Source organism: Leopardus geoffroyi, chromosome A2 (genome assembly GCF_018350155.1).
Source record: "Leopardus geoffroyi isolate Oge1 chromosome A2, O.geoffroyi_Oge1_pat1.0, whole genome shotgun sequence".
Classification (NCBI taxonomy): domain Eukaryota; kingdom Metazoa; phylum Chordata; class Mammalia; order Carnivora; family Felidae; genus Leopardus; species Leopardus geoffroyi.
In genome coordinates, this window is record NC_059331.1 from 5158381 (window position 1) to 5185330 (window position 26950).

At 49.1% G+C, this 26950-nt stretch overlaps 1 protein-coding gene across 1 annotated transcript in view; it reads left to right on the plus strand.

Moving 5' to 3' along the window:
- The first annotated feature begins 14483 nt into the window (after positions 1-14483).
- The window catches only part of ADGRE1 (adhesion G protein-coupled receptor E1), a 53085-nt gene continuing 40618 nt past the window's right edge, over positions 14484-26950 (plus strand). The window contains exons 1-2 of the mRNA XM_045491780.1: positions 14484-14591; positions 16774-16827. Of these exons, the coding sequence (XP_045347736.1) occupies positions 14561-14591; positions 16774-16827 (85 nt within the window). The 5' untranslated portion in view covers positions 14484-14560. The remainder of the gene's footprint in view (positions 14592-16773; positions 16828-26950) is intronic.

Here is a 26950-nt window from a genome sequence, read left to right on the forward strand (position 1 = left end):
ACCCCCTGAGCCATGCCACGAAATTTGCTTAAGGTGGCTACCTGGGCTAATTCAATGGTGTTGATGAGGTTGAGGTTATGAACTTGTTCTTGGAGGTCCTAAGCGTCACCGTCCTCCAGCCACAGGCTGAGCTTCGACCCCCAGTGATGCCTTGGGCTCTCACCCCAGACCTGGGGGTCTTTATGGTACAGGCTGTAAAGTCAGTCACTTTAGGCCACGTGTTCTGCAGTAACGAGCGACTTTCCAATCTCCGTGTCTTACAAACAACTCCTTGATGTATTAGCTTCGACTGTGCTGAAGAAGTGACGTAACAGGGCAGGAATGTTTAATCCTCACACAGAGAGAGGTGTGAGTATTTGGAGCAAAGCGAGAATCGACCAGAGAGACCTTTAAATCATTCATTCATGATTCATTCACTTGTGTTTGTGATAAGCAGTTAATGACACCTGCTGTTATGGGGTAACCTACATCCCCTCCCAAGTCAGGAGCTGACGTCCTAAGCAGGACCTCAGAATGTGACTGTATTTGGAGATAAAGTGTTTATAGTGGTGACTGAATCAAAACAAAGTCGTGAGGGTGGGCCCTAATCCAATGTGACCTGTGTCCTTGGAAGTATGGGGACACAGACATTCACGGATCATCGGTGAACCAAAGACAGCAACCCCCAGAAAGAACCAAGCCAGCTGACATTTGATCTTGGACTTCTGGCCTCTGCGAGACAACACGCCCCCGTTGCATAAGCTGGCCTGTCTGTGGCACTTTGTTACGGCAGCCTGAGCAAACGCGTACACCAGCTTTGTGCCCTGTGACCGAATCGGGCACAGACCTGCCTGCAAAGTGCATACGATCTAACGGGGACTCTTCATCAGCTAGGTGATCAGAACACACAGTGACGTGTTTCATACTGAGGGACACGAGGGGTTATGGGAAAAGAGACGGACATAGCTCATCCAGTCTTGGGGTGAGGGGATGGTCAGGGAGGGCTTCCTGGAGGAGGGAACATCTAGGGTGGTACCTGAACAATGAGCTGGAGTATTTAAGAAAAATGCAGGGACATTTCTTAAGGGAGAGGTGCAAGTGAGGGTGTGCTTTGTGGATTCTGGGAACTGGTTTGCTTTTCTTAGGAGGGAAGGGAGAGAGCGGGGCTGGAGTTAAGTGTCAAACTGAGCCCAGGTCAGGCCCGGTGTGGGACCTATCTTCTTACGTGTCCCCCAGAGGGGCCAGGAAAGGAGAGCCTGTGGCTGGCTTCCTGAAGATACCTGCCAGAGGAGGTGGTGAGGATGAGGGGCCTCAGGTGAGCCCCGGAGGGGCCTGCTGATGGTTGGGGAGCTGGGTTCGAGGGGCACAGCTCTCATCCCCTCTGCTGGTGCAGAAAGGTTACACACAGCAGCCCCCCAATGTCCTGGTTCTCTAATGCTGGCACTCAATTGCGTCTGGCTGCCTGGGGATGCATACACACACTTGTGCACGAGTGCACACACACACACACACACACACTCTATCAGCTTGTTTGGGCTGCTGTAACAAAGGACACAGACAGGATGGCTTAAACAACAGAAATTTACTGTCTCAGTTCTGGAGGCCGGAAGTCCAAGATCAAGGGGGTGCTGGGTCCGGAGATGCCCGAGGATTTGTTCCAGGCGCCTCTCTGAGCTTCTGGAAGCTTCTTGGCTCACGGCCGCACAACCCAGTGTTCACATGCCATCCTGCCTGTGTGCATGTCTGTGCCCAAAGTTCTTTTCTTATGGGGACACCAGTCAGGCTGGATTAGGGGCCCACCCTGCCTCCAGAAGGACCTCAACTTAACTCGTTATATCCGCAAAGACCCTATTTCCACATAAGGTCATGTTCTGAGGTGCTGGGGGGCTTAGGGCTTCACCATGTGGATTTGGGGGAGGATGTAATTCCGTCCGTATCACAGACATAACGTGTACACGAAGGGCCTCACAAAAAAACCCCGCAGCATCGGGACAAACGCACATACAGATGGTCAGGGAGAAACAGCCCCCAAATACACACAAGCGGCCGATTATACGCGGACGCACAGGTGGACACAGCCAGACACAAAGCTTTTGCCCACGTGCAACTGCAGGCAGACTGGTCCAGACACACAGAGGCGCAGTGATGCTCCCCACACCGCAGCAGGCCAGCAGACCCCAGACCCAAATGCTCCTGCAAACTCGTCAAACACAGACTGAAAACTAGGACCACACACGGATACAACACTACCACCACGCTGTGTCCACAGGCAATCCCGCGTGCGCACACACACGTGCATATGTGTAAGGCTGCTGTATACAGACGTGGAGACACGTCTCGGAGGCTCAGCCAGACAAGCCCAACCCTGGAAATCCACGCCCTCAAGTAGACTCGTTCGTGCGCCCTCTCCTGGGCACTCACAGACTCAGATGGAGACATCCGTACGCGAAGTTGGTGGCGGCAGACCTCAGACACAGGCGGGCAGCCCCTGGATCGGGCAGAAACATCTAGAAAGGCAAGACCCACGACCTGGAGGCATTTCCGCAGCAGAAGGCTGCAAAGTAAAGCCAAGCTTGCCCCCTGGTGGACGGTGGCAGTACTGTCCCGACCTGGGTGCCTGCTTGGGGAAGGGAGGAGAGAGCAGGGAAAGAATGTGTGTGTGAGTGTGTCTGTGTGTGTACCTGCACATGTGCGCTTGTCCACAAGCCTGTCTGTATGAGCCCAGATTTGGGCACCACCAGGGGCTCCTGATGTTTTTGGCTTCACAGCTGATCAGCCTCGTCATGCTGCCTAATGACACCCCTATTCCTTCCCCTGAAGCCACAGGGAAGGACATGACGCCCGGAGGTCTTAATATCAGGGTCTTCCTGGATACAAGCGCTCCCAGCCTCCAGAGGCCAGAATGGGGCCAGAGCGAGAAATACAGATGGAAGGGCCTAGAGGGGCAAGGATTTTCCCAGAAGGGGAGGTTGGATCTGGGGTCTTTGAGGGGTATGTTCATGTTTGTACTATTAAGAAGGTGGTGAAATGTTTTGTAGGTGGAAGGGACTCTATCCAGAACCTTTTACTGTGGTCTCAAGGCCCTTCCCATTTCTCTAATCCCTTCCAGGGGCTTCCACTTGGGCTGTTGAGTCAGTACCTTGTTATCTTCTGGAAGAGACATGCTTAATCTAAAGGAATGACTCTCTAATGGTGGAAGTTCAGTGAAGTCAGGTATGGGGCAGATTTCCTTTCTTCTTCTTTTTTTTTTTTTTTTAATTTTTTTTTCCTTTTTTTTCAACGTTTATTTTTGGGACAGAGAGAGACAGAGCATGAACGGGGGAGGGGCAGAGAGAGAGAGAGACACAGAATCGGAAACAGGCTCCAGGCTCTGAGCCATCAGCCCAGAGCCTGACGCGGGGCTCGAACTCACGGACTGCGAGATCGTGACCTGGCTGAAGTCGGACGCTTAACCGACTGCGCCACCCAGGCGCCCCTCCTTTCTTCTTTTTAAAACTAGTTTACTGAGGTACGATCAATACCTAAAAAGCTGTGCATGTTGAATGTATGCATCACAGTGAGTTTGGGGATACTGTTTCTACCTGTGAAACCATCGCCAATATCAAGGACAAAAACATATCGGTCACCTCCCAAAGTTTCTTCCTGCGGCAGATTTTCATGGAGGGCCCCATCATATTGCATGGGGAGTATTTACTCGAGGACAGCCTTTCCTCAGGGACCCAAAATGCTGTGTTTCCTTGGTGTTGAAGACTGAGGTCTCAGGTCACCTAAACTCTCTCTGCCCTGCTCAGGCACTAATCTGAAGCTATGTGCTGCCCTCTAGTGGCCGTCTTTTTCTTCGGAAATGTTTATTCATTTATTTTGAGAGACTTAGAAAGAGAGAGTGTGTGCGCGAGCAGGGAAGGGGCAGAGAGAGAGACAGACAGGGAGAAAGAGAATCCTAAGCAGGCTCCACACTGTCAGTGCAAAGCCTGATGCAGGGTTGGATCCCATGAACCTTGAGATCATGACCTGAGCTGAAATCAAGAGTCAGACGCTTAACCGACTGAGCCCCCCCCCCCGGGCGCCCCAAGTACCAGTCTCCCCCACTTCTGATCCACTCGGGAAAAGCACAGACATCAGACAGGCCAGGCATCAGGCTGGATCCATGGGATGACCCATAGGGCCTTATATAATCCGCATCTCCCTTCCTGCCCGGGACACAGTGGCCTCTGAAAGCAGAAAGGGTCAGCGGGGAAAGCTGAGTCACCAGCCCTGGGGTTGGTTGGGGGGGGGGGGACTTGTTCCTGATTGGGTGGCCAGGGAATGCCTCCCTCACGTCTGTGGTCTGTGCTGAGGCCGGAATTCATAGATGAGAGAAAGTGCACCGTGGAAAAGTGGGGAGGAAATTTGTGTTTCGGGCAGAGGAATCATCGAGCCTGGCAAGGCTCTCCGGAGCCTGTTATGTCAATGCCCTGAGTTTTCTGGAAAAGAAATGCTTTTGTCCAAAGGAATGACTAATAGTGGAATTTCAGGAAACCAAGTCAAGCATGGGACAGGTTTTTTCTCTCTCTCTTTAGTTTTTATTTTTTTTTTAAAAATTCAATATTTCTTTATTTTTGAGAGAGAGAGACAGAGAGAGAGAGAGAGAGAGCATAAGCGGGGGAGGGACAGAGAGAGAGGGAGACACAGGATCCGAAGCAGCTCCAGGCTACGAGCTGTCAGCACAGAGCCTGATGCGGGGCTTGAACCCACGAACTGCGAGATCATGACCTGAGCCAAAGCAGGACGCCTAACCGACTGAGCCACCCAGGTGCCCCCTCTCTCTTTAGTTTTTTAGACCACTCTGTTGAGGTCTGAAGAATGAGCTTGGTGCGATCAAGAATTTTAAAAAATTAGTAAAAATTAACCCCCTCCCTCTCCCCGCCCCGTGAGAGCTTCCTATGGTGGCCCCTGCTGGCCTGCCCCAAGTCTTTGTGAAGATTAGAAGAGGGTGCCCCCCACCCTGGCAGATGCAGGCGTGCTCCCAGGGTGCCCCACTTAGCGCATGATGAACTTTGGTGTCCCCCTCGGCCAGGCACCTTGCACAGGAGCACGGGAGTCCTGTGAGGGATGGGAAAAAAAAAAAAAAAATCCTGTTTTCACCACAGTCTTCTTAGGCCACCACTTCTTACATTCTTGGAGTTTCACTTCCCTCAAATTCTGCCCTCTGTTTGCCTGGGTTCCGGGGCCCCGTGTTTGGGGAACAAATATGATGGCTTATTACTGCCTTCTCAAAGCTTCTGCACGTCCACATCCTACTTCTGGCAGCGTCTGGATGAGATCGGGGGGAACAATCCCTCGGGCTGTGGCTTCTGCCCTCGTGAGATGCGGCGCTTGCAGAAACCATCCAGGGCGCTGAGTTTCTGCAGAAATTGGGAGAGTGAGAGTATGGGGGGGGGGGGGGTAGGAACTCTGGCGATCGCCAGGTATCCGCTCCAAAGGAATTAGCAAGTCCCCACGCATTCCCACGATGGCATCCAGTGTTGGTTCCAAACGCGGTGACCGAGTCTGTCCACAAGGATGGATGCCCAAGGAATACTGCTTCTCGGGTCAGAGTGCAGTTAGGAAACAGAAGCCGTAGGCATTTGGTTGTCTCATGGTTAACTTTTGAGGAAGTATAGATTTAGAATGTTTTATAGTTTTCTAGGGCAAACGTGTTCATCGCTGTGAAATGGGATGGGCTTCTACAGGAAAACAAATGTCAGAGGCCACACCCCACCACAGAAACTCACACCCCGTGTCTTTCGGTCGCTTTGTGTAGCATAAACTAATTGGGTTCCTTTCCATCGATGCACAATGAAACACTTTGGTGGAATCGTGGGCACTCTTTATTTTGGGGTCAATTCTAAGTCTATCAGGCAGTGATTTATGTTCAAGAAACTGCTTCCTTTCACAACGTAAAATTTGATGAGTTTTGAAAGCCTCTGCTGGAGATACAGAACCTTTCCATCATGTCCCTAACTTTCTGTAAGCCCCTTGTTCTCCCTCCTTCTCCCTCTGCCTCCAGTCCCCACCCCAGGATTCGTCCCCCTCCCCTCCACCAACAATATATGGTTTGCATTTTCTAGAATATCCTGTTGTTGGACTTTGTGATGGTTAATTTTATGTCTGCTTGGCTAGAGTATGGTGATCAGTTGTGTGGTCAAACACCAGTCTAGATGCTGCTGTAAAGGTGTTTATTTGTTTGTTTATGAGAGAGAGAGAGAGGGAGGGAGAGAGAATCCTGGTGCAGGGCTCGATCTCAGCACCCTGAGATCATGACCTGAGCCAAAAGTCAAGAATCAGACACTTAACCAACTGAGCCACCCAGGTGCCCCTGAAGGCATTTTAAAGATGTGATTAACATTGAGATAGGTCAACTTTGAGAAAAGCAGCTGACCCTCCATAAGGCGGATGGGTCTTGTTTAACCAGTTGAAGGCCCTAAGAACAAAGAAGTTTTCCAAGAAAGAAGGAATTCTGCTTCCAGACTGCAACATAGAAATCTAGAAATTCTGCCTGAGTTTCCAACCTTCAGACTCAAGGCAGAAGCATCAGCTCTTACCTGGGTCCCCAGCCTGATGGCTTGACCTACAGATTTCTGACATGACAGTCCCCACAATCACAAGAGCTAATTCCTTGGAATCCCTCTCTCCTTTTGCTTTGGCTTCTCTGGGGAGCCCTAATACAGAATTCTTCAAGTGTTTGCTGTTTTGTGTCTTTAAAATTTTTTTTTAATGTTTATTTATTTTTGAGAGAGAGGGAGAGAGACAGAGCAGGGGAGGGGCAGCAAGAGAGGGAGACACAGAAACTGAAGCAGGCTCCGGGCTCCGAGCTGTCAGCACGGAGCCTGACATGGGGCTCGAACCCACGAACCGTGAGATTATGACATGAGCCAAAGTTGATGCTTAACTGACTGAGCCACCCAGGCACCTCACTCTTTTGTGTCCTTTCTGTCTGGCTTCTTTTCCTGAGCATAAGGTCTTTGAGCTTCATCTACGTTGTTGAGGGGCTCAGTAGTTCTGTTTTCATTGCATAGATACATCACCTGTCGATGGACGTTGGAACTCTGTCCAGAGTTCGGCAATTGTGACTAAAGCAGCTGCGAACATCTGTGGGGGGAATCCTTCTGTGGATATATGCTTTTATTTCTCTTGGACAAGCACTATATTGTCCAGTAATCCCACTTCTGGGGACATAGCCATAGGAAATCAAAACCCGATATCAAAAAGATAATCTGTATGTCCATGTTCATTTCAGGATTGCTCACAAATATAGCCAAGACATGGAAACAATTTAAGTGTCCATCAACGGATGAATGGATAAGAACATGTCACACACACACACACACACACACACACACACACTGGAATATTATTTAGACAGGAGAAAAAAAAAAAAAAGAAAGAAAATCCTGCCATTTGCAGCACCAAAGACAGAACTTGAGGGCATTATATTAAGTGAAATAAGTCCAACAGAGAAAGATAAATACTGTTATGATCTCACTTGTATGTGGAATCTAAAAAAGTGGAATGTGTAGAAATAGAATAAAGTCATCACTACCAGGGCCACCTGGGTGGCTCAGTCAGTTAAGCACCTGACTTCGGCTCAGGTCATGATCTTGTGGTTCACCAGTACGAGCCCCAGGTTGGAGTCTGTGCTGACAGCTCAGAGCCTGGATCCAGCTTCAGATTCTGTGTCTCCCTCTCTCTCTGCCCCTCCCCTGTTCGTGCTCTGTCTCTCTCTCTCTCTCAAAAATAAATAAACATTAAAAAAATTTTTTTAAAGAATGGTCATTACCAGGAGTGGGGGTGAGGTGGGGGAAATGGGGAGACATTGGTTGAAAGGCACAAACTTTAAGTTAGAAGACGAATAAGTATAACTTCTGGGGATCCCTGCACAGCAGTGTGATTATAGTTAACAAAGTTGCAAAGACACTAGGTCTTACTTACTGTTCTCATCAGAAAAAAGAAACGGTAATTATGTGACGGGATAGAGACGGAGGGAGGTGTTAGGTAATGCCCTGGCAGCCGTCAGATGGCCATATGGAAACATATCAAATGAAACATTGTATACCTTAAACCCAAAAAGACATGGAAATATTTCCATTCTAGCTGGTACGTAGTCGTGACTCCCAGCCAACTGCATATAGCTGACTTTACCGTCAGATATCCCGTGACCCAGCTGCTGATGCATTAGTGGCTGGCCCCAGAGGCAGCCCCTGGATCTTGTCTTAGGCTCACAGCCAGTGCCCATTCTGAGCGGTCAGTGTCCTGCTTAGACCAGGTGTCTGATTCTTTGGATAACCTGCTAGGAGCGCTGACGGCACTGACTCCTTCTCTGGCCCCCGCCAGGTGCAATGACCTCGCTGGGGGCTGCGAATCCTAGGCCTGTGGGTGCTCTGATCTTCCCTAAAGTGATGCACAGAAGGCCCCACTTTAGGTAACGACCCCGTGACTTCACCACCATGCCCCTCGCTCCATAAAAGCTGGGGATTACGTCAGGACTGGGCAGAGAGTAGCTGCGGAGGATGCGGGGGTCGCCCACCCGATCCCCCTGTCCATAAGACACCCTGAACACAAGTCTGTCGGCTCTATGCAGTGGCTTGCTTTGCTTTTCGGTCTTAAAGTGACTTCTCGGTCTGGAGGAGATATTACTGACCCTCCTCCGTTTTCTAACACGCCTGTTCAGCAAAATGTTCACATAGTTGGCCCTTGTTTGGAGTCGGGGAGCTTGGGCCCTCCCATGAGGACTCTCAGGCATGGGGGGTTTGCTGGGGAGGACGTTGAGCGGAGGTGAGGGAGGGTAGCCTGGTAGGAGGGAGAGAAAGAGCTGAGCAAGTGTAACCGTTGTTTTGTTTGTTTGTTTGTTTGTTTGTTTGTTTGAACCCAGGATGGTGTTCTGACGGAGCTGAAGAGTGGAACCGAAAAACAAGGTTAAGGGCAGCACAGGTACCAAGTGTATTAGGGCAAGAATGAAACAGAAGGAAAAGACTCCTGTGACCTGGGGGCAGGGGGAGGGGCTCCTTAAGGAGGAGGCCTGTTTAGATAATCATCCAATATATCAGGAGGGAGTTTATCAGCCTGACTAGTGGCCAAACACACTTCTACACGAGGCCCCTAGATTGGGGTCCTGATTTAGGGCAATTCAGGGATGGACCTGTTTATTCTGTTTCCTGCAGAAGAGAGAACTTCCGTAGTCAGTTAGGGGACACTGATGAAAAAGAGTAAAGATAGAAATCCATCATGGTCTAAGCAACGTTCCGACACGTGTAGTCCTTACAGCTGACTTCCCTAGGAGGTGGGTTCTAATTCAATCAGGTGCTGGTTTCCCCCGGCTCGAGCAGAGGTCTCACGGCCAGAAGCAGCTGGACCAGAGATGTGGCGGGGATCGCATTAGACCAATGAGGAGGAAACCTCCCATGGGAGGCTTAGGCTTGGCAGCCGTCCTGGGGACTTAGGTGGCTGTCCTGTGCCCAAGACAGACAACTTTGTACAAGGACAGGAATAAAGAGAGGGCATCAGGTTTCTGGATCTTATTATCATTCTGGCCAGGGTACTAACTTCCTGCCTTTTCTCCTCCCCATAGAGTAGCCACGGGCTAGAGGCTTGCAGCCTGAGCAGTCGACATGGCATGAAAGTGTTCCAAGAGACCATGCTCCTCGAAAGGCCCCTGAGATGAGAGTAAAGGAGGAGAAGAGAACATACTCACCGAGTTTGCACGAGGCTCAGAGTCCAGATGCAAAGACTCTCAGCCCCACGTAAGGGCACCAAAATGATAAAATTATGCAGCGGGTCACGTGAACAAATGGCTAAGAAAGAATTCTTGAGACATTTTTGATGCAAAAAGGTGATTTAATTATAGCACGGGGACAGGACCTGTGGGCAGAAAGGGCAGTACTGGGGTTGTGAGGGGTGACTGATTATACACTTTTAAGTTAGTGGGGCTTAAGGATAGCTTAAGTCTCTAAGGAATTTGGAAGCAAGGCTTCTGGGACCTCGCTGCTGTTGAGATAAGCTTATTTTAGTCTTTAATAAAACAAAAACATGAAGGCAGTAAGGCAGCCATGAGTTCCTCTAGGAAGGTCCCACTCTACGTGTTTTAGGTGTGGGCTGATGAGCTTTAAGGACATTTAATTTAAGCTACATTTCTCTTGCCTTTTTTTTTTTTTTTTTTTTTTGCCTCATTATAAGGAGGTGGTCTCCGCTGGAATCTAACCTCAGCCTGATCCCATGGGGAATCTGGAGCCTAAGGAATGCCCTGTGTTGATCTCACCATGGGGCTGGGCTTTTGAAACTCTGTTGACCAGCTGGGCTGCGTCTGAGGCTTTGAGCAGACACCCGGGAAGGGGAAGCAATGAGCTGTTAACAGGCAATGCTCACAGCAGCTGGGGGATGGGTGTTTCAGCTGCTAAAGGGAGGTTTTAGAGCATCAACAGCGTCCACTATGAGGGCTTTAGTTGGTCTAGGATGACTAGGTTTTGGAGGGAAAGGGAGAAATGAGGCCGGTGGGGGATACCAGTGTAAGACTAGGTAGGGTCTTGGGTGCCATATTAGTGAGCTTGGAGTTCATCCTGAAGATCATAGGGAGCCCTGGGAGGATTTAAATTTTTTTTTTCAACGTTTATTTATATTTGGGACAGAGAGAGACAGAGCATGAACGGGGGAGGGGCAGAGAGAGAGGGAGACACAGAATCGGAAACAGGCTCCAGGCTCTGAGCCATCAGCCCAGAGCCTGATGCGGGGCTCGAACTCACGGACCGCGAGATCGTGACCTGGCTGAAGTCGGACGCTTAACCGACTGCGCCACCCAGCCTGGGAGGATTTAGACTATAGGAGGAACAAGGACAAGTTGGGTGGGGCTATCCTAGAGTAGCCTCACCACATCCAGAAGGTAACACATTCAGTGTTAGCAGGAGTGATGCCTCTGGGCATCACCAGGCTGATTTCTTCAGTCTTGAATGTCCCTTCTTTTCCCCTTTGCTGGGAAAGACCTGTGGGGTCAGGCTTACACAAGTCATGTGGCTAGAAACTGTATTTCCTCTACCCCATCCTTCCTCTTCTCCCTCTATGGCTGTCCCCAGACCTGTAGGATCTCTGAAGTACAGATTTTATAGCCTCAGTCAACTGTTTGGGGTTTAATAAAGGGTGACTGGCATCCTGTTCTTCTGTCCCTGACCAGGATCCCAGACCCCATCTGTTGGTAGAATAACAAGGCTCCCCCACCATCTCCTTCCCGCCTGCCAATTTGTCCACATCCAAATCCTTTGACTCTAGGAATCCGTGACCTTACACAGTTGGGCTTTGCAGTTGGGATTGAGGATCTTGAGATGGGGGAAATTATTCTGGATCGTCTGAGTGGGTATAATGTAATCACAAGGGCCCTTTTAAGAGGGAGGCAGGAGTGTCAGAGAATGAAGGAGGGAGTTTGAGGGAGAGAGGGAGGGAGGTTGGAAGATGTCATACTGCTGGCTGTGAAGACAGAGGAAGGGACCATGAGCCAAGGAATGTGGGCAGACTCCAGAAGCCATATGCAGCTCTGGTGACATCTTGATTTCAGTCCCCTAAGACTCCCTTGGGACTCTGGCTTCCAGACCTGTAATGTAATTTATCTGCGTCGTTTCGAACGGCTGTTTGTGGTGCTTTGCTACGGTGGGGATGGGGGCGGGGCAGGGAAGTCACATGGCCTCATCCCTGCCCATCCTCATTCTCAATGTCAACTATTCCTTTTTCAGACTGCCCCGATCACCAGACATTTCCCCCGTTCTGCTGTTCCTGCTTCTTAAATTCCTCTCTGTCTCCACAGCCCCTGCCCTAGACCAGACCACCTCACTTTTCTCTCCCCGGAATGCAGCCCCAGCCTTCCCAGGGGAGGGCGCTCCTGCCTGGGTCCAGGGCATGGCTGTTGCAAAACCCCAGTCTGCCCTTCACTACCTTGCTGAAACTCCTTCTGATGCCCCGAGGATCAAGTCCAAACTCTCCCACATTAGAAAGCTTTGCATGAAATGATCTTTGCTGACTTCTCCTGTTCAGACATTTGCTGGTATTAGTGCTCGTATGAGCAGCCACAACAATCTAGTACAGCAAGAGAATAATAATGGTAACAATAGAGAGTTTTACTGAGCATTTAATCTGTGCCAAGCAGGAGTTTGTGATTTTATTACATTAAACCTCAAACCCTGGGAAATTGGTATTGTCCTCATTGTGCTGATGGAGAAAATTGCTTCTAGGAAGACCAGTTGTCTCTTGCTGCATGACCCCCCCCCCCCACTCCAAAATTGGAAGTTTTAGACAACAAGGTTGTATTTTCTTATAGTTTCTGAGGCTCAGGGAATCTGGAGGTGGCTCAGCTGGGTGGTTCCGGATCAGGGTCCCCCCTATGAGGTCACAGGCCGTTGGCCACAAACCTCATTTCCTCCTCCTGTGAGCTTCTCCACAGTGCTGTGGGGTGTCCTCACAACACGGCGACTGGCTTCCCCTTGGGGAATGATCCCAGGAGAGAGCGAGCAGGAAGCCGCAGTGACCCTCTCACCTCAGATGCCTCACATGCCAGTGTCACATGCTGCTTTTCCTGTTGACTAAATTCAGCGCACACCCAAGGAGAGCGCTCCCTCTTGAAGGGAAGAGTGCGCAAGGATTTGTGAATGTAAGGTAAAGCCACTGCATTTGTCTGTCTGCCTCTAGTGTCCACACTCTGGATGCACCGGACAAGGACGACAGAAGAACGTGCAAGTCCCGGAAATTGTTCCCAGCTGGTAGTATTACCCTACGTTACGGCATGCCCCCCACAGCGATCCTTTGGGACACGGCCTCTCGTCACCCTCGTTCTCCACACGAAAAACCTGAGACCCAGAGAGGCAAGCCACTTGCCAAGGGCACTTTGAGGACACATTGGAGGCAGGATTTGATTCTAGGTCTGGTTCTCTATCACAACCAACACTGGGAGTTTTTCCCACATGCCAGGCTTTGTTCTAGACACGTCATGAGTGCCCACTCCTCGGATACACATCAGCCCCACGAAGTGGAGCCTATTATCGTTGGGCCCATTTTACACGCGGGAATGTTGAGGCACAGAGAGATTAAGAACATGACTAGCATGCAGGGGAGACGGGATTCGGACTCCTGGGGATCTGGTTCTAGAGTCTGCTTGTCCTCCAGCACTTCTCCGTGACAGACGCAGTGGTTGTTTTCCTCTTACTTGGTGGCATTTGCTGTGTTTCTGTGCTGCTCCTAAGTGCAGCCTCGCTGGGCAGGGCCCCCTGACGCGCACACAGGGGGCCACTGATGTATCTTCTTCAGTGATCATAACTCCAAGGTGGGCATTTTGCTGTGCGTGGAGCAAAAGGGAGAACGCAGAAGCACGTGGGGGGCTTTTCTTCCCAAGAACTTGGGGTTGGCTTTTGTGTCTCATTTTTAGCCTGTGGTAGGTGCTTTTGGTGCCTACCCCCACCCATGACCCTGAGCCCCTCAGGGCACACAAGACTCACATTTGTCAGTCCACAGGGTTACACTCGGGTTATGCCCATTCTGTCTGTTTGGAGGCCAGGCCCAAGGTGTTGTGGGTAGACACCAGCCTCAATCTGTCCCTGGCAGTAGCCAGTGGATAAATACCCCAGCTCCCTTGCCTCTCAGTTGGGGTAACTGAAGACTGCTCTGGGCTGCCTTTCAGAGGTCCTTGTGGAATCAAGCTCAGTTTCTCACTGTGCAACTTGCTAGAATGCACGGCCACTGGGGACCCTTTCCTGTCCCCATCTCCCAGCTCCCCTCCCCAGCTGGCATTTCCTGGGGTCACCTCCCTGGTAAACTACTTTCACTAGAATCCCAGTCTCAGCATCTGCTTCTGGGGACCCTGGCTGAGGCATTATTAGCCCTCTGTGTGTGTGAGCTCGTGCACGCAGGTGTGTTAGGGCTGGGAATGGGGTGGGGGTGCTGCTGTGCTGGGGTAAAACATAGGAGAGCTAAAGGCATATGGAGTGGTTCGAGAGCTAGGGCTTGGAGCCAGAGGGTCCTGGATTCAAATCTTGACTCTAAGTAACCTTGGACAAGTCGCAAGGCCTCTCCATGCCTCGCTTTCCTTTTCAATTTTAATTTTTGTTGTTGTTGTCAAATGGATGGGGGGTCAGAATCTCTGCTCGATGATGTGGATGTGAGGATGAAAGTCAATTTCGTTGGCGATGTGTCTAGAATGGCACCTGGTCCACGACGCCCGTGATGGCTGTCTGTGTGGGGCCTGCTGGGAAGAGATCTTTGAGTCTGGGCTTCGCTTCCCTGGGGACAGGTGGTTGTAGCAGTGGAAGAAGGCTGAGAGGTAGGCGCTGGTGGGGAAGGAAAAGCAAGAGTTGGGGGGAAGGAGAGAGAACACGGCAACACACCAGCTAGTACAACTTCTCTTCACTGTGGCGGAAAGAAAATTAGGGGGTTGCCACACTGTCCTCATCTAGCAGCAATTCAGCAAAAAGGGCTGTCTTGCTCTGGCAGTGTTGAGCAATTCTGGCTCCACCCCTCCCCTCTCCCCATACCCTGTTACTGAAAACGCGGAGAACGAAGGCAAGGTTCCCTTCTTTAATGACAGAAACACGGGACCATGTGGAGCTTCAGGTTGCTCCTCTTCTGGGGTGAGTGTGGGGCTGAATGGTGGTGGGAGGGCTGGGGGAAGCCTTTATTGGAAATAGAACCAGGGGAAAGGGAAGGCCATGAGGCATCCAGCCAGAGACCCCAATTCTAGGCTGAACACTACCAGCACCTTCTTTGTAGGAAAAAAAATCACTCAGCGTAGGAAATTCCCTCTCTCCAGGTAGACTTTCTTTATAGTCATTCATTTGGCATGTATTTCTTGCGGTCGTGAGGAGTCTGATATCATAGTAGGAAGGGCAGGCAGAAAAGAAGCTACTTACAGTAACAGCAACCACCCGCCTAGCACCGTTGTAAGCTCATCAAATGTCTTCACCAAACAACTCCAATATTGGGTCCCTAATAGCCCCATTTTACAAAGGAGGAAACTGAGGTAAAAGAGATTACATGACTTTCCCAGGACTACTTAGCCAATAAGTACTACACTTTATCCCTTATCGCTATGCTATGCTGTCCCAAATAATAACTACACAAAAGCATTTCAGGCAGTGATAGTGCTATGAAAGAAGAGAGTGACTGGGGGTTATGTTGAAGGGGGAAGTCAGGGAAGGCCTCTTGGAGGGGGTGATTTTTGTGCTGAGCCCTGAGCCATGAGGTGGAGCCTTCCTGTCTCTTATTTCCCTTTCTTCAGGCGTCAGTTTGTATTGGTCTTGTTTATTGTCTCTGTTGTGTTTGTTTTCCTGTCTTTCAAGTGTTGGTCACTGGTTCAAATCTATGAATGCGGGACAGTGTTTTGAACAACAGGTGTGGGCTTCCTCAGCTGGGGTCCAGTGCATCTATTTGCAGAAGTGAAAACTCAGGCCCAAAGAGACTAAACAACTTTCCTAAGGCCATGCAGTCAGTAACCAGTGAAGCCAGATTGTTAAGCCCAAGTATTTTAACTCCAGAGTTTGCATGCTGAAAAATGATGCTCTGTTGCCTCTAAAATAATTAACAAGCAAGAGAATTTCGGCTGGTGATAACGAACGGGAAAGTTGGGATTTGGGGGCTGTGGGACCTGTTGACTGACAGGCTTCATTAGAAGGAGCAGGTAACTCGTGGGCCCCAAATGCAGGAATGCCAAGTTGTTGCTTTGGCCTGTCGGCCCTCGTATTAGCTCTGGTGCCCGTTATTCGGCACTGAAGTTAATCAGCAAAAGTGGTGATGACGTCATTGGTGGTGGGGTTAGTGGTAGTGGGTTGAGAGAGTGATGGTTGTGGGGGTTGTAATGTTGGAAAAGAGCTAAGTGCTGGGGGGCTGCGCTGCCTTTTAGCTAATTTTTTTTAAGTTTATTTATTTTTGAGAGAGAGAGAGCACAGGGGAGGGGCAGAGAGAGAGAGAGAATCCTAAGCAGGCTCTACACTGTCAGCACAGAGCCCGACACAGGGCTCAAAGTCATGAACCTTGAGACCATGACCTGAGCTGAAATGGAGAGTTGGACATTCAACTGACTGAGCCATCCAGGTGCCTCCAGGTAATTTTTAAAAAACTAACCACCTGACCACCCATGCCATTTTAATGCTACAGATATACTGTACATATATTTATGTATTATATGTATCATTTCTATATATGTCTTATGCCAAAAAAATAAGATTTTTTTTCCCCATCTGTCCCCAAGAACCAAGTTTTGCCTACTTGGCGGGGGGGTGGGGGTGGTGAAGAGATGTCATTTTTTTTGTTTGAGAATACATATCTTAGTGTATGTTTTTGGAAATCAGCTGGAACTTTTTTTTTTATCATTGATAAGAAAATTCAGGGGTGCCTGGGTGGCTCAGTCAGTTGAGCGCCTGACTTTGGCTTGGGTCATGATCTCACGGTTTGTGAGTTCAAGCCCCACGTCGGGCTCTGTGCTGACAGCTCAGAGCCTGGAGCCTGCTTCAGATTATGTCTTCCTCTCTCTCTGTCCCTCCCCCACTTGTGCTCTGTCTCTTTCTCTCTCTCTCAAAAATAAATAAATGTAAAATTTTTTTAAAAAAGAAAAAAAAATTAAGACGATACAAACAAAATAAAAACCATAAAGTGCAAAAAAGCAGGAATTGCTTCTGTGAACATTATATGAAATATTGTATGTTTGTCACGCAGGTGGATCTCTCGTCTAGGCTCATCAAACCTGTAGTACTTTTTCAGGTTGAGCCTACATTGCTTCTTGATGGTTCATGGTATTCTTCTTTTCTTTGTTTATAGGGTGTTGTGGTTTATACAGCTCGCGTATTCTCTCAACAAAATCTGCGACAATTGGTGAGTTAGTCAAAGAGAATCCATATGCTCAATGTGTGGGAGGGTGTTTTCTGGGGAGGAGACCCTTCTGTCTCAGGAGTTTGAGCTGCAGCTAATACTTGCTGGGAGCTACTTAGTGGCAGAGAAACAGGTAGATAATACCCAGGTCTCCTGGTTCCTGCTGTAGCCTCTTACCTATGTGGCCTTGCATTACTGTGTGACTTCAGATAACACACAAAACCTCTCTGATTGTCATGTTCCTCAGCTGTGAAATACAGATAGCAAGGGTTCCCGTCTACAGGGATATTGTGAAGCTTAAATCAAAAGTGAAGCTTAAATCACTTTTAAGCTTTAAATTAAGTGAAGCTCAGTTAACCACCTGGTACGTGTGACAAGAGCTTCATAAATGGTGGTGTGGTAGGAATGCATTTTTTAAATAATTTTTTTGAATGTTTATTTATTTTTAAGAGAGAAAGAGAGACAGAGCATGAGCGAGGGAGGGGCAGAGAGAGAGGGAGACACAGAATCTGAAGCAGGCTCCAGGCTCCCAGCGGTCAGCACAGAGCCTGATGTGGGGCTTGAACCCGTGAACCGCGAGATCATGACCTGAACCGAAGTCAGACGCTCAACAGATTGAGCCACCCAGGCGCCCTGAGAATGCATTTTTAAAATGTGTTAAGTCTTCCCTTCTTCCACCTAAGCTCCTGCTGGATGCAGAGGACAAATATTGCCAGTTCGTAGTGTCCTCAGTGTCTCAGTTTCCTGGCTCCGCCTTATTTGGGAAACTCAGTCTATGTTGTACAAATAGCTAATCTTGCAAATGTCCTACCCTTCTCTTGGTCCTCCCAAGATGGCGGCTGGGTGTTGGTATAGGGGCAACTTGTAGGATCTTGTGGCTGTCAAGGGTGGACTCTGGACGGGGTGTTTGGTCTACTGGTAGAGGATGGCCCCATCTTGCTTGCCTAGTAGCCCTCTCAACAGCTTTGCATTCCCCAGGGGTCCGCGCAAGAGCTTCTGCCTTCTGTGTTCAGGCTACAGGACACAAGAAGATTTTTCTTAGAGCAACCTACCACCTACTTCCCTCTGCAGCTTCTAATCTTTGGCTCTCATGCCTTGTTGGATGTGACAGCCGCAGAAAGCAAGCTTCTCTTCTAGACTGGGAAACTCCACCCAGCTCTTGTTGGGAGAAGTCAGCCCCTAGCCTTGATAGTCCTAAATCCATCCATTCCTATGTAGAATCTTCTGAGGTGAGGTGGCAAGAGGAGAAGGGCTCCTGGTGGGTCCTTCTCATCTCCTCTCTTTATGAGTTTCCCATAGTTTTTTCTCTTCCCTTGTGATAGGTATTTGCCTTACACCGCGGCTTAATGAAAGCGCTACCTTCCAGCCCTCCAAACCCGACTACTGCCAAATATTTTTATTGAGTTATGATCGACATATAGCAATCTGTGCAAGTTTAAGGTGCACATGTGTTGACTTGATAACCACCTATATTGAGAAGTGATTACCGCCATAGTATCCACTAACATCTTTGCACCTCACATAATTATATTCCTTTTTGTGTGAAGGTATTTAAGACGTACTTGTAGCAGCTAACCAAGCATGGTTGGTATTGTTTTGTTTTCATTTTTTTGTTTTTATTTTTTTTTATTTTTATTTTTATTTTTTTATTTTTATTTTTATTTTTATTTTTATTTTTATTTTTTTCAACGTTTATTTATTTTTGGGACAGAGAGAGACAGAGCATGAACGGGGGAGGGGCAGAGAGGGAGGGAGACCAGAATCGGAAACAGGCTCCAGGCTCTGAGCCATCAGCCCAGAGCCTGACGCGGGGCTCGAACTCATGGACTGCGAGATCGTGACCTGGCTGAAGTCGGACGCTTAACCGACTGCGCCACCCAGGCACCCCTGTTTTGTTTTTAAATGCTCGTTTATTTTTGGGAGAGCGTGGACACGTGTGTGTGAGCAGGGGAGGGGCAGAGAGAGAGGATCCAAGGTGGGCTCTGTGCTGTCAGCACAGAGATGGATACGGGGCTCGGACTCAGACTCACGAACCGACACCTTAACTTTTTCCTGAACCAGATGAAATCCTTTGGCAGAATGTGTTGGGGGAGTGGGTTCACATCCGTGTCAGTGGAAATATATTTCCAAAAGGGTCACATTAATTTTTAAAAAATCATCATTATTACTGATTCCAGAAAGCCCTTGGCTAGTGAGGAAGTCATTGCATTAATCTCCACAGCTTCGGGACCCAGCCCAGGCCCGATACAGTGCAGGCAAGTTGGGTAGATAAATAAAAGAATGAATGTGTTCCCCACATAGAGAATGTGAGAGATGTTATAGTCAAGGCATAAACAAGGAATTTGTAAGTGGGAATTCAAAAGGCTTAATATTTGAGAAAACTAGGCACTATTGGGATTTAAAATGCATAAACACAGGGATGTTAACTTTGCGATAGTTCATCAGAGCACACACTTATGATATTTGTGCTTTTCTCCTATCATACTTGATAAAACATTATAAAAATGCATATACACTTTGGAGTGCCTGGGTGGCTCAGTTGGTTAAACGTCTGACTTTGGCTCAGGTCGTGATCTCACGGTTTGGGAGTTCGAGCTCCACATCGGGCTCCATGCTGGCAGCTCAGAGCCTGGAGCCTGCTTCAGATTCTGTGTCTCCCTCTCTCTCTGCCCCTCACTCACTCACATTCTCTCTCTCTCTCTCTCTCTGTCTCTCTCTGTCTCAAAAATAAACATTAAAAAACTTTAAATGCATATACACTTTGACACAGCAATTCCTAACCCAGAAATTTATTCCAAAGAGATATTCATACAACGTACAGAGATACCTCACCATAGACTCTGGGATGTTCACTTATGCTATTCTGGTAACAACTTGGAATAAACAATGTTTACACAAGGGGACTAGTTGGATAAAATGTTGTGTTTGTTAGAGTAACCCTAGCTACTGTAACAAACCCAAAACTGTCTGTGGCTTAATACAAAGAAATTTAATTTTTGTTTGTTTAAGAATCCAATATGGGGCACCTGGGTGCCTCAGTGGATTAAGCCTCCGACTCTGGCTCAGGTCATGATCTCATGGTTTGTGGGTTCGAGCCCCGCGTCAGGCTCTGTGCTGACAGCTCAGAGCCTGGAGTCTGCTTTGGATTCTGTGTCTCCCTCTCTCTGCCCCTCCCCTACTCATGCTCTGTCTCTCTCTCCTTCAAAAATAAATAAACATAAAATTTTTTTTTTTAAAAGAATCCAGTGCAAATATTTCTGGTCCGTGGATGGCTTTCCTCCAAGCTGTAATTCAGAGACCCAGACTCCTTCTGCCTTGTAGCTCAGCCACGCTGAGGTCTTAGAGTCTTTTGCAGACTGTGGAAGGAGCAAAAAGGAACAACGGAAATGCACACCCACTTTATAAAAACCCAGCTCTGGCAATGATGCATACTATATTTGTTCACGGTCATATGACGATGCCTGGACATGAAGTGAGCTGGGAAATGTAGTTGGTGGTTGGGCCGCTGTCACTGCAGTGACAGTTCTGTACCTTGGAAAGGAGAGTGTGGAGCATCTGCTTGATGTTTAGCCACCAAGCCACCTGCGGCACAGTTACAGCCCATGGACACAGTGCAAAATACACAGCTGTTCAAAAGCATGAGTCAGGTCTAAATGGACTGACTTGGAAAGTTGCCCCCAACATATTCTTCTCCCAATTTTTATTATAGAAACATTTAAAGCTTCAAAGGCAGGGGAAGTAGTAAAACAAACTCCCACGTACCCATCACCCAGCTCCCATACGTGACAAATCTTGCTTCTCTTGGTTTGCAAGACCTACCCTAAGTGAAAAAGCAAGTAATAATACAACAGCATTGTCCCCATGAACCGTGAGATGATCATGACCTGAGCCGAGGTTGGACGCTTAACTGACGGAGCCACCCAGGCACCCCAATTATTGCCTTCTTAGAAAAAGATGTAAACAAAACAAGAATGTACCAAAATTAGGGTTGCCATCTCTTTTGGCCAGTGTCTAGAAGCAGAGCCTGATGAGAGGATTCTTGTGTGAGTGATTTCTTGAGGGAGGGCAGTCTGGAGACACTTGCAGGGCAGCGAGGGAAGCAGGACAGAGCAGAGACAGAGCCACACGGAAGGCGTTTTGGGAGGGCCTCAGCCACAGCCTGCTCCCACAGGCAGCCCTGCAGGGTGACGTGCACCCCGGAGGGTCACCTGCTCAGAGGCACAGGGGAGGCTTGCTGTGACACTCCAGCATCTGTGTGCCGGTCATTGCCTCCGAGCCAGTGAAACAGCTGGGGGATAGGTATGCCAACCCAGTAACGCAGATGGGGGGGTTCCAAGAGCATCCACTGTCCTACCCCCTCCTGACCTGGCAAGATAGGAAGAAGTCACGCGCTGATGTGGGTGAATGCCCGGGAAGAGACTGGGTTTTCCCCTTCACGTACCTACTGCTGCTTTGTAACTTGCCTCTGAATCACTGTCGTTCACAGAAATACAGACACTGGCTGGCTCACGGCCACTTTCAAAGGGAGCCGATGGCTTCTCGTTCCTCTGCCTACAGGCTGGGTGGCAGGGCACGCGTGTTGTAAGAGACTCCCCCAGACGGAAGGCAATTAGACCTTGGGCAAGCACCGCCAGGTCTCAGTTTTGTCATCTGATGAATGGGTATGGCGACGACCCTCACCCAATGTAATGGGATGGTTGTGAGGGTTCAGCTCCATGCGCGATCGTTAAGAGGTGGGCTCTGGGGTCACATTTCCTTGGGATCGAATCTTGGTTCCGGCACTCGGGTATCGCAGTAAATCCCCTGAGACTTCAGTTTCCATGAAAACGGGGCTGGGGTGGGGGTGAATACGACTGGGTTTCGATGAGTGTTAATTGGTACCTGGAGCAAAGCAGGTGCTCAACTATGTCAGCCCTCCCTCTTCTCCGGGAAACGTGAATTATCTGGTTCTGACTGGCTGGGCCAAAGCTGGTAGACAGTGAGCAGAGGCACAGTCAGGGCCACGACCAGGATCCCTGGACACATTGTCAACTTCTTTCATTCTATTTGTTCCACTTACTGTGTTTTTGCATTCTGTGACCCAGGGGAGGCTGCACAAATTCTCTTGGGCATCAGTTTGCACATCTGTAGAATGGAGTCCTAATGTTTTTTTTTTTTTTATAATTTTTTTTTTCAACGTTTATTTATTTTTGGGACAGAGAGAGACAGAGCATGAACAGGGGAGGGGCAGAGAGAGAGGGAGACACAGAATCGGAAACAGGCTCCAGGCTCTGAGCCATCAGCCCAGAGCCCGACGCAGGGCTCGAACTCACGGACCGCGAGATCGTGACCTGGCTGAAGTCGGACGCTTAACCGACTGCGCCACCCAGGTGCCCCTGGAGTCCTAATGTTTACCTTCAGGTAGGGTGACCAACTGTCCTGGCTTGCCTCAGACCAGGAAGGGGGTTGCTGGGACTCTGGGCTTTGAGTGCTAACACCAGGAAAGTTCCCCCACCTGGAAGGAGTATTGTGGGGTCTGCAGCAAATGCACGGAAGGGGCCTGGTGCTCGGGAGGCACCAAGGAAACGGAAGCTCTTAGTTATATTTTTGAAAGTCTTTTTGCCGCTTGGAGTCTTTTTTCACGCTTGGGTCGATTAAGTGATCATCTGTTAAGTTGTTGTGTTCATGACTGAGGAGCACGTATCTGTCTCAGGTGGATTTTTGGAGGGGCCTCTTCTCTGGTCTCCTTGCTTCTTGGCTTTGCAGAGGCCAGCAGAGGACCCGAGTCAGGTCCTGCCCTCCTCTGTCCACAGCCCTCCAAGGCTCCCACCTCCCTGGGATAAAAGCCCAAGTCCTCCCTGAGGCCCCCAAGTCACTATAGGACCTGCCTCAGTCCCGCCCTGCCCTGCCCTCGTCCCTCACTCCCCCTCACTCGCTCCCCTCCAGCCACACACACCTCCTTACTGTTCCTCCAATACCCCAGGCCCAGTCCTGCCCCAGGACCTTTGCATGAGCTGTGCCCTCTGTTTGGGATGTTCTTGCCCTACATAAACACATGGCTGCCTCCCTCCCTTCTCTATTTTCAGCTCATGTGTCATCTTCTCAGTGACTACCCTAGTTTTGACATCGTATCCCTTGCCCTCACCTCTCCAGATGATCAGCTCAGTGGCAGGTGAGGAATTTTGTGCGTCTTGTCCCACACAAGGGCTCAATACATAGTGCCTAGAATAGTGCCTGACATACAGCAGGTGGTTTGCATTTGTCAGAGTTGTCCAGAGAAGCAGAACCAATACGATGGATGCAGATAGGTAAAGATCCATTATAAGGAATTGGTTCATGCGACTAGGGAGGCTGGCAAGTCCCACAACCTTCGGGGTGATGTGCACAAGTCCCGAGCCCGGAGAGCATTTGGGAAGCTGAGCAAAGGTGAGCACAGCTGACGGGACAAGGCAGGAGATGATGAGCTGGGGAGGCTGCCAGATGCCCGGTCCCCTGGGCTGTGGTTCTGGTTTAGGGCGGGTTTGAGTTGTGAGCAATTGAGCCAGAGGAAGAGGGTAATGGGAAGTTCAGATGAGAGACCGCAAGTGATAATGCGCCGGAAGTCTGCAAAGGACAACGCTGCCTCTACAGATGAAAGAGGAAGCTGTTAGTAAGAAAAGAGATACAATTGAGGGGCCGTGCAGGGAAGGGACATAAACAAGGCACGTTGTAGGCAGTGAAGAGCCTGACTGAACCATCCCTCGAAGTTGTGGGGGCCCTTTATAAAGCGTTTCCCCACCCTCCAGATCAACCGGTGTTGGCATTACCGTCCACTCCTCTCTGTCTTTCACATCCTGCACCCAACCCACTGGCAAGTCCTGCTGACATCACCTCTGAGCAAACCCCAAATCTCATGCTGCTTCTGCTCTCAGCCGGGTTGCACCCACCATCCTCGCTCACCTGGACAGGCGCGGTGACTCCTCCCTGGTCATCCTGCCTCTGCCCCTCTACCGTTCATCTTCCGACCAGAGGGTCCTGTTAAAACCTCAGTCCTGCCGTACGCTGTCTGTGCTCAGACTCCGCCATGGCTCCCGTCGCTCTCTGATCGAAAGCTGGGGTGTGACAGTCGTCTAGCCGATCTTAGCCGACCTGGCCATGTCCACGCCTCCCCTTCCCCCCTGTGCACTCTGCTCCAACCACACGACCTCCCTGTGATTCCACAAAATCACCAGCTGTGGTCCTGCCCCTGGGTCCTTCATGCATTTTCGGTTTCCTCTGCCCTAAGCACCTTCGTACGTGTCTTACTCACCTCCCCCTGGCCTTTGTTCCAGTGTTACTTTCTCAGTGAGGTCTTCGTTGTTGAGCACCAACTGTGTGCCAGGCGCTGTTGTAGGCACTCAGCACACAGCAGTGAATGAGACAGACATAAATCCCTGCCTTCCAGGAGCTCAAAGTCCATCAGGGAAACGGATTTACAAGAACCAATTACAAAGGTTTTTTTTTTCAAAGAATGGTCGTAGAAATTGCCTGAACGTTGATTCCATTTCCAGCCAGATCTATCTCTTCTTGGGTGGCAGCAGTGAAAATCACTCACTTCAGGTTTTGACAGGCCCAGGGATGCCAGTCACCAGCGGTGTGTCCTTGAACAAGTTACTTAACCTCACTGAGACTCAGTTTTCCACATCTGTATGATGGGAATTGTACTAGTTTCCTATGGCGGCTATAACAAATTACCGCAAACTTTACCTTACAGATCTGGAGGTCAGAAGTCCAAAATGGGTCCCAGTTGGCTAAGATCAAGGTGCGAGCAGGGATGAGTTCCATTCTGGGGGTTCTAGAGGAGACTGTGTCTTTTTGCCTTTTCCAGCTTCTAGAGGCCCCTTGGATTCCTTGGCTTGGGTCCCTCTTCCTCCATCTTCAAAGCTGCCAATGACTGGCCAAGTCTTTCTCATATTGTGTCACTTTGCCTCTCTTGGCTTCATCTTTCCGTTTTAAGGACCTTTGTGACTACATTGACCCCATCTGGATAATCCAGAGTTTCCTCTTCATCTCGGGATCAGCTTATTCCATTGGAATCCTTAGTTCTCTCTTGCCACATAGCATAGGTTCTGGGGATTAAGACGTGGTCATCTCTGAGGGCGCCTGTGTGACCAACTGTGTGAGTTGGTTGGATGTCCAACTTCAGCTTAGGTCATGATGTCACGGTTCATTAGTTCGAGCCCCACATCAGGCTCTCTGCTGTCAGTGTCGAGCCCGCTTCAGATCCTCTGACTCCCTCTCTCTATACCCTTCCTCTGCTCTCACTCTCTTTCTCTCTCTCTCTCAAAAATAGTAAATAAATGTTAAGGTCAGGCGTAGGGCAGGGTAAAGATATGAGTCAGAAGCTAAAAAATTTTAGCAGTCAAAGGCTTTATTTGGGAACTAAGGTCTTGGGCGAGGTTCTGTGACTCAGGGGGAGAGAGAGGAGTCAGGGAAGTCACGCCCGGGTGTGGTGGGGTAGGGTTTTTAAGCTGCAGCAGTTCTGGGTTTAGGTCCCGGTGGGCCTTTTTCACACCAGGTTGTGCTGCCACTCGGTGACTGGTTGACCTTCAATTCATTCTGGCGCGCTGCTCGGGGCTTTCTGTTGGGAATTTTCCACTGGCAAGATGGCCGTCCCCTCCACTGTGGTTCCAGGGACATCCTGACAATAACCATTTAAAAAAAGGATGTGGTCAGGGCACATGCACCCCAATATTGATAGCAGCACTATCAATAATAGTCAAATTACGGAAAGAGCCCAAATGTCCACTGACAGATGAATGGATAAAGTAGATGTGGTATATATACGCAATGGAGTATTACTCGGCAATCAAAAAGAATAAAATCTTGCCATTTGCAACTATATGGATGGAACTAGAGGGTATTATGCTAAGCAAAATTAGTCAGAGAAAGACAAGTATCATAGGACTTCACTCGTGAGGACTTAAAGATACAAAACAGATGAACATACGGGAAGGGAAGCAAGAATAACATAAAAACAGGGAGGGGGCCAAAACATAAGAGACTTAAATATGGAGAACAAACAGAGGGTTGCTGGAGGGGTTGTGGGAGGGGATATGGGTTAAATAGGTAAAGGGCATTAAGGAATCTACTCCTGAAATCATTGTTGCACTAGATGCTAACTAACTTGGATGTACATTTAAAAAAATTAAATTAAATTAAATTAAATTAAATTAAAAAAAAGGGATGTGGTCATCTTTAGAGGGGCCATTATTCTGCTGACCACAGGAATGACACTATCGAATAAGTTTCTTCACAATCTCCTAGAAGCCTGCCTCCACCTCTGGCTTGTTCTGGAGATCACAGTGTGGTGGGGGAAATGACTACTAGAAAACTAACCATACAAATAAGCAACTATAATTATGACGTGTGTCATAAAGAAGGAGCACGAGAAGCTATGTGGGAGCACAGAGCACAGTGGACGCTTTTTTGGGGGAAATGACACTTAAGCAAGACATGAAGAATGAGTAGGAGCTGGCCAGGCAAAGCAGAGGCAAAGGGTATAGAATGTGCAAAGGCCCTGTGGTGAGAAGTCTAGAAGTGGAGAGTAACACGAGATGTGGTTTAAAGATGTGGTTGGGTGTGGTCACTGGGGCTCTGTGGGTCCCGTTTAAGTGATTTGGATTTTAATTCTGAGTGCAACAGGGAGCACTGTAGGCAGAGGTGGGGGTAGATAATCAAATCTGCATTCAGAGGTGACTACTGTGTGGAGAAGAGATTGCAGGGGACAACAGAGGACAAAGGGACGTAGAAGCCAGAGGAGGATCTGTACCGAGAACAGCTGTGGCGATGGAGAAAAGTGGGTACATATCAAATGCTGTTTGGATACAGAACCAACAGGGCTTGGGGACCCACTGAAAGTGAGGGTGAGGGCTAAACAGGTAAACTGAGGTACAGAGAGGTGAAATCACTTGTCCCAGAGCTGGACTGGCTAGGATGTAGTTTTGACTGCTTCCATAGTAACCAAACAACTTAGACGTTTATTTCTTAGAAGTTCATTCTTCTTGTAGATCTCTAACTTATAGGTGGGATGGAGTGACCAGGCTGCCTGGTCTAGGAGATCATTCCACCTTGTTGCCTCTCCATTCCTTGGCGTGGTGGTTTCCCAAGCCATCATCCTCAGGGTTAA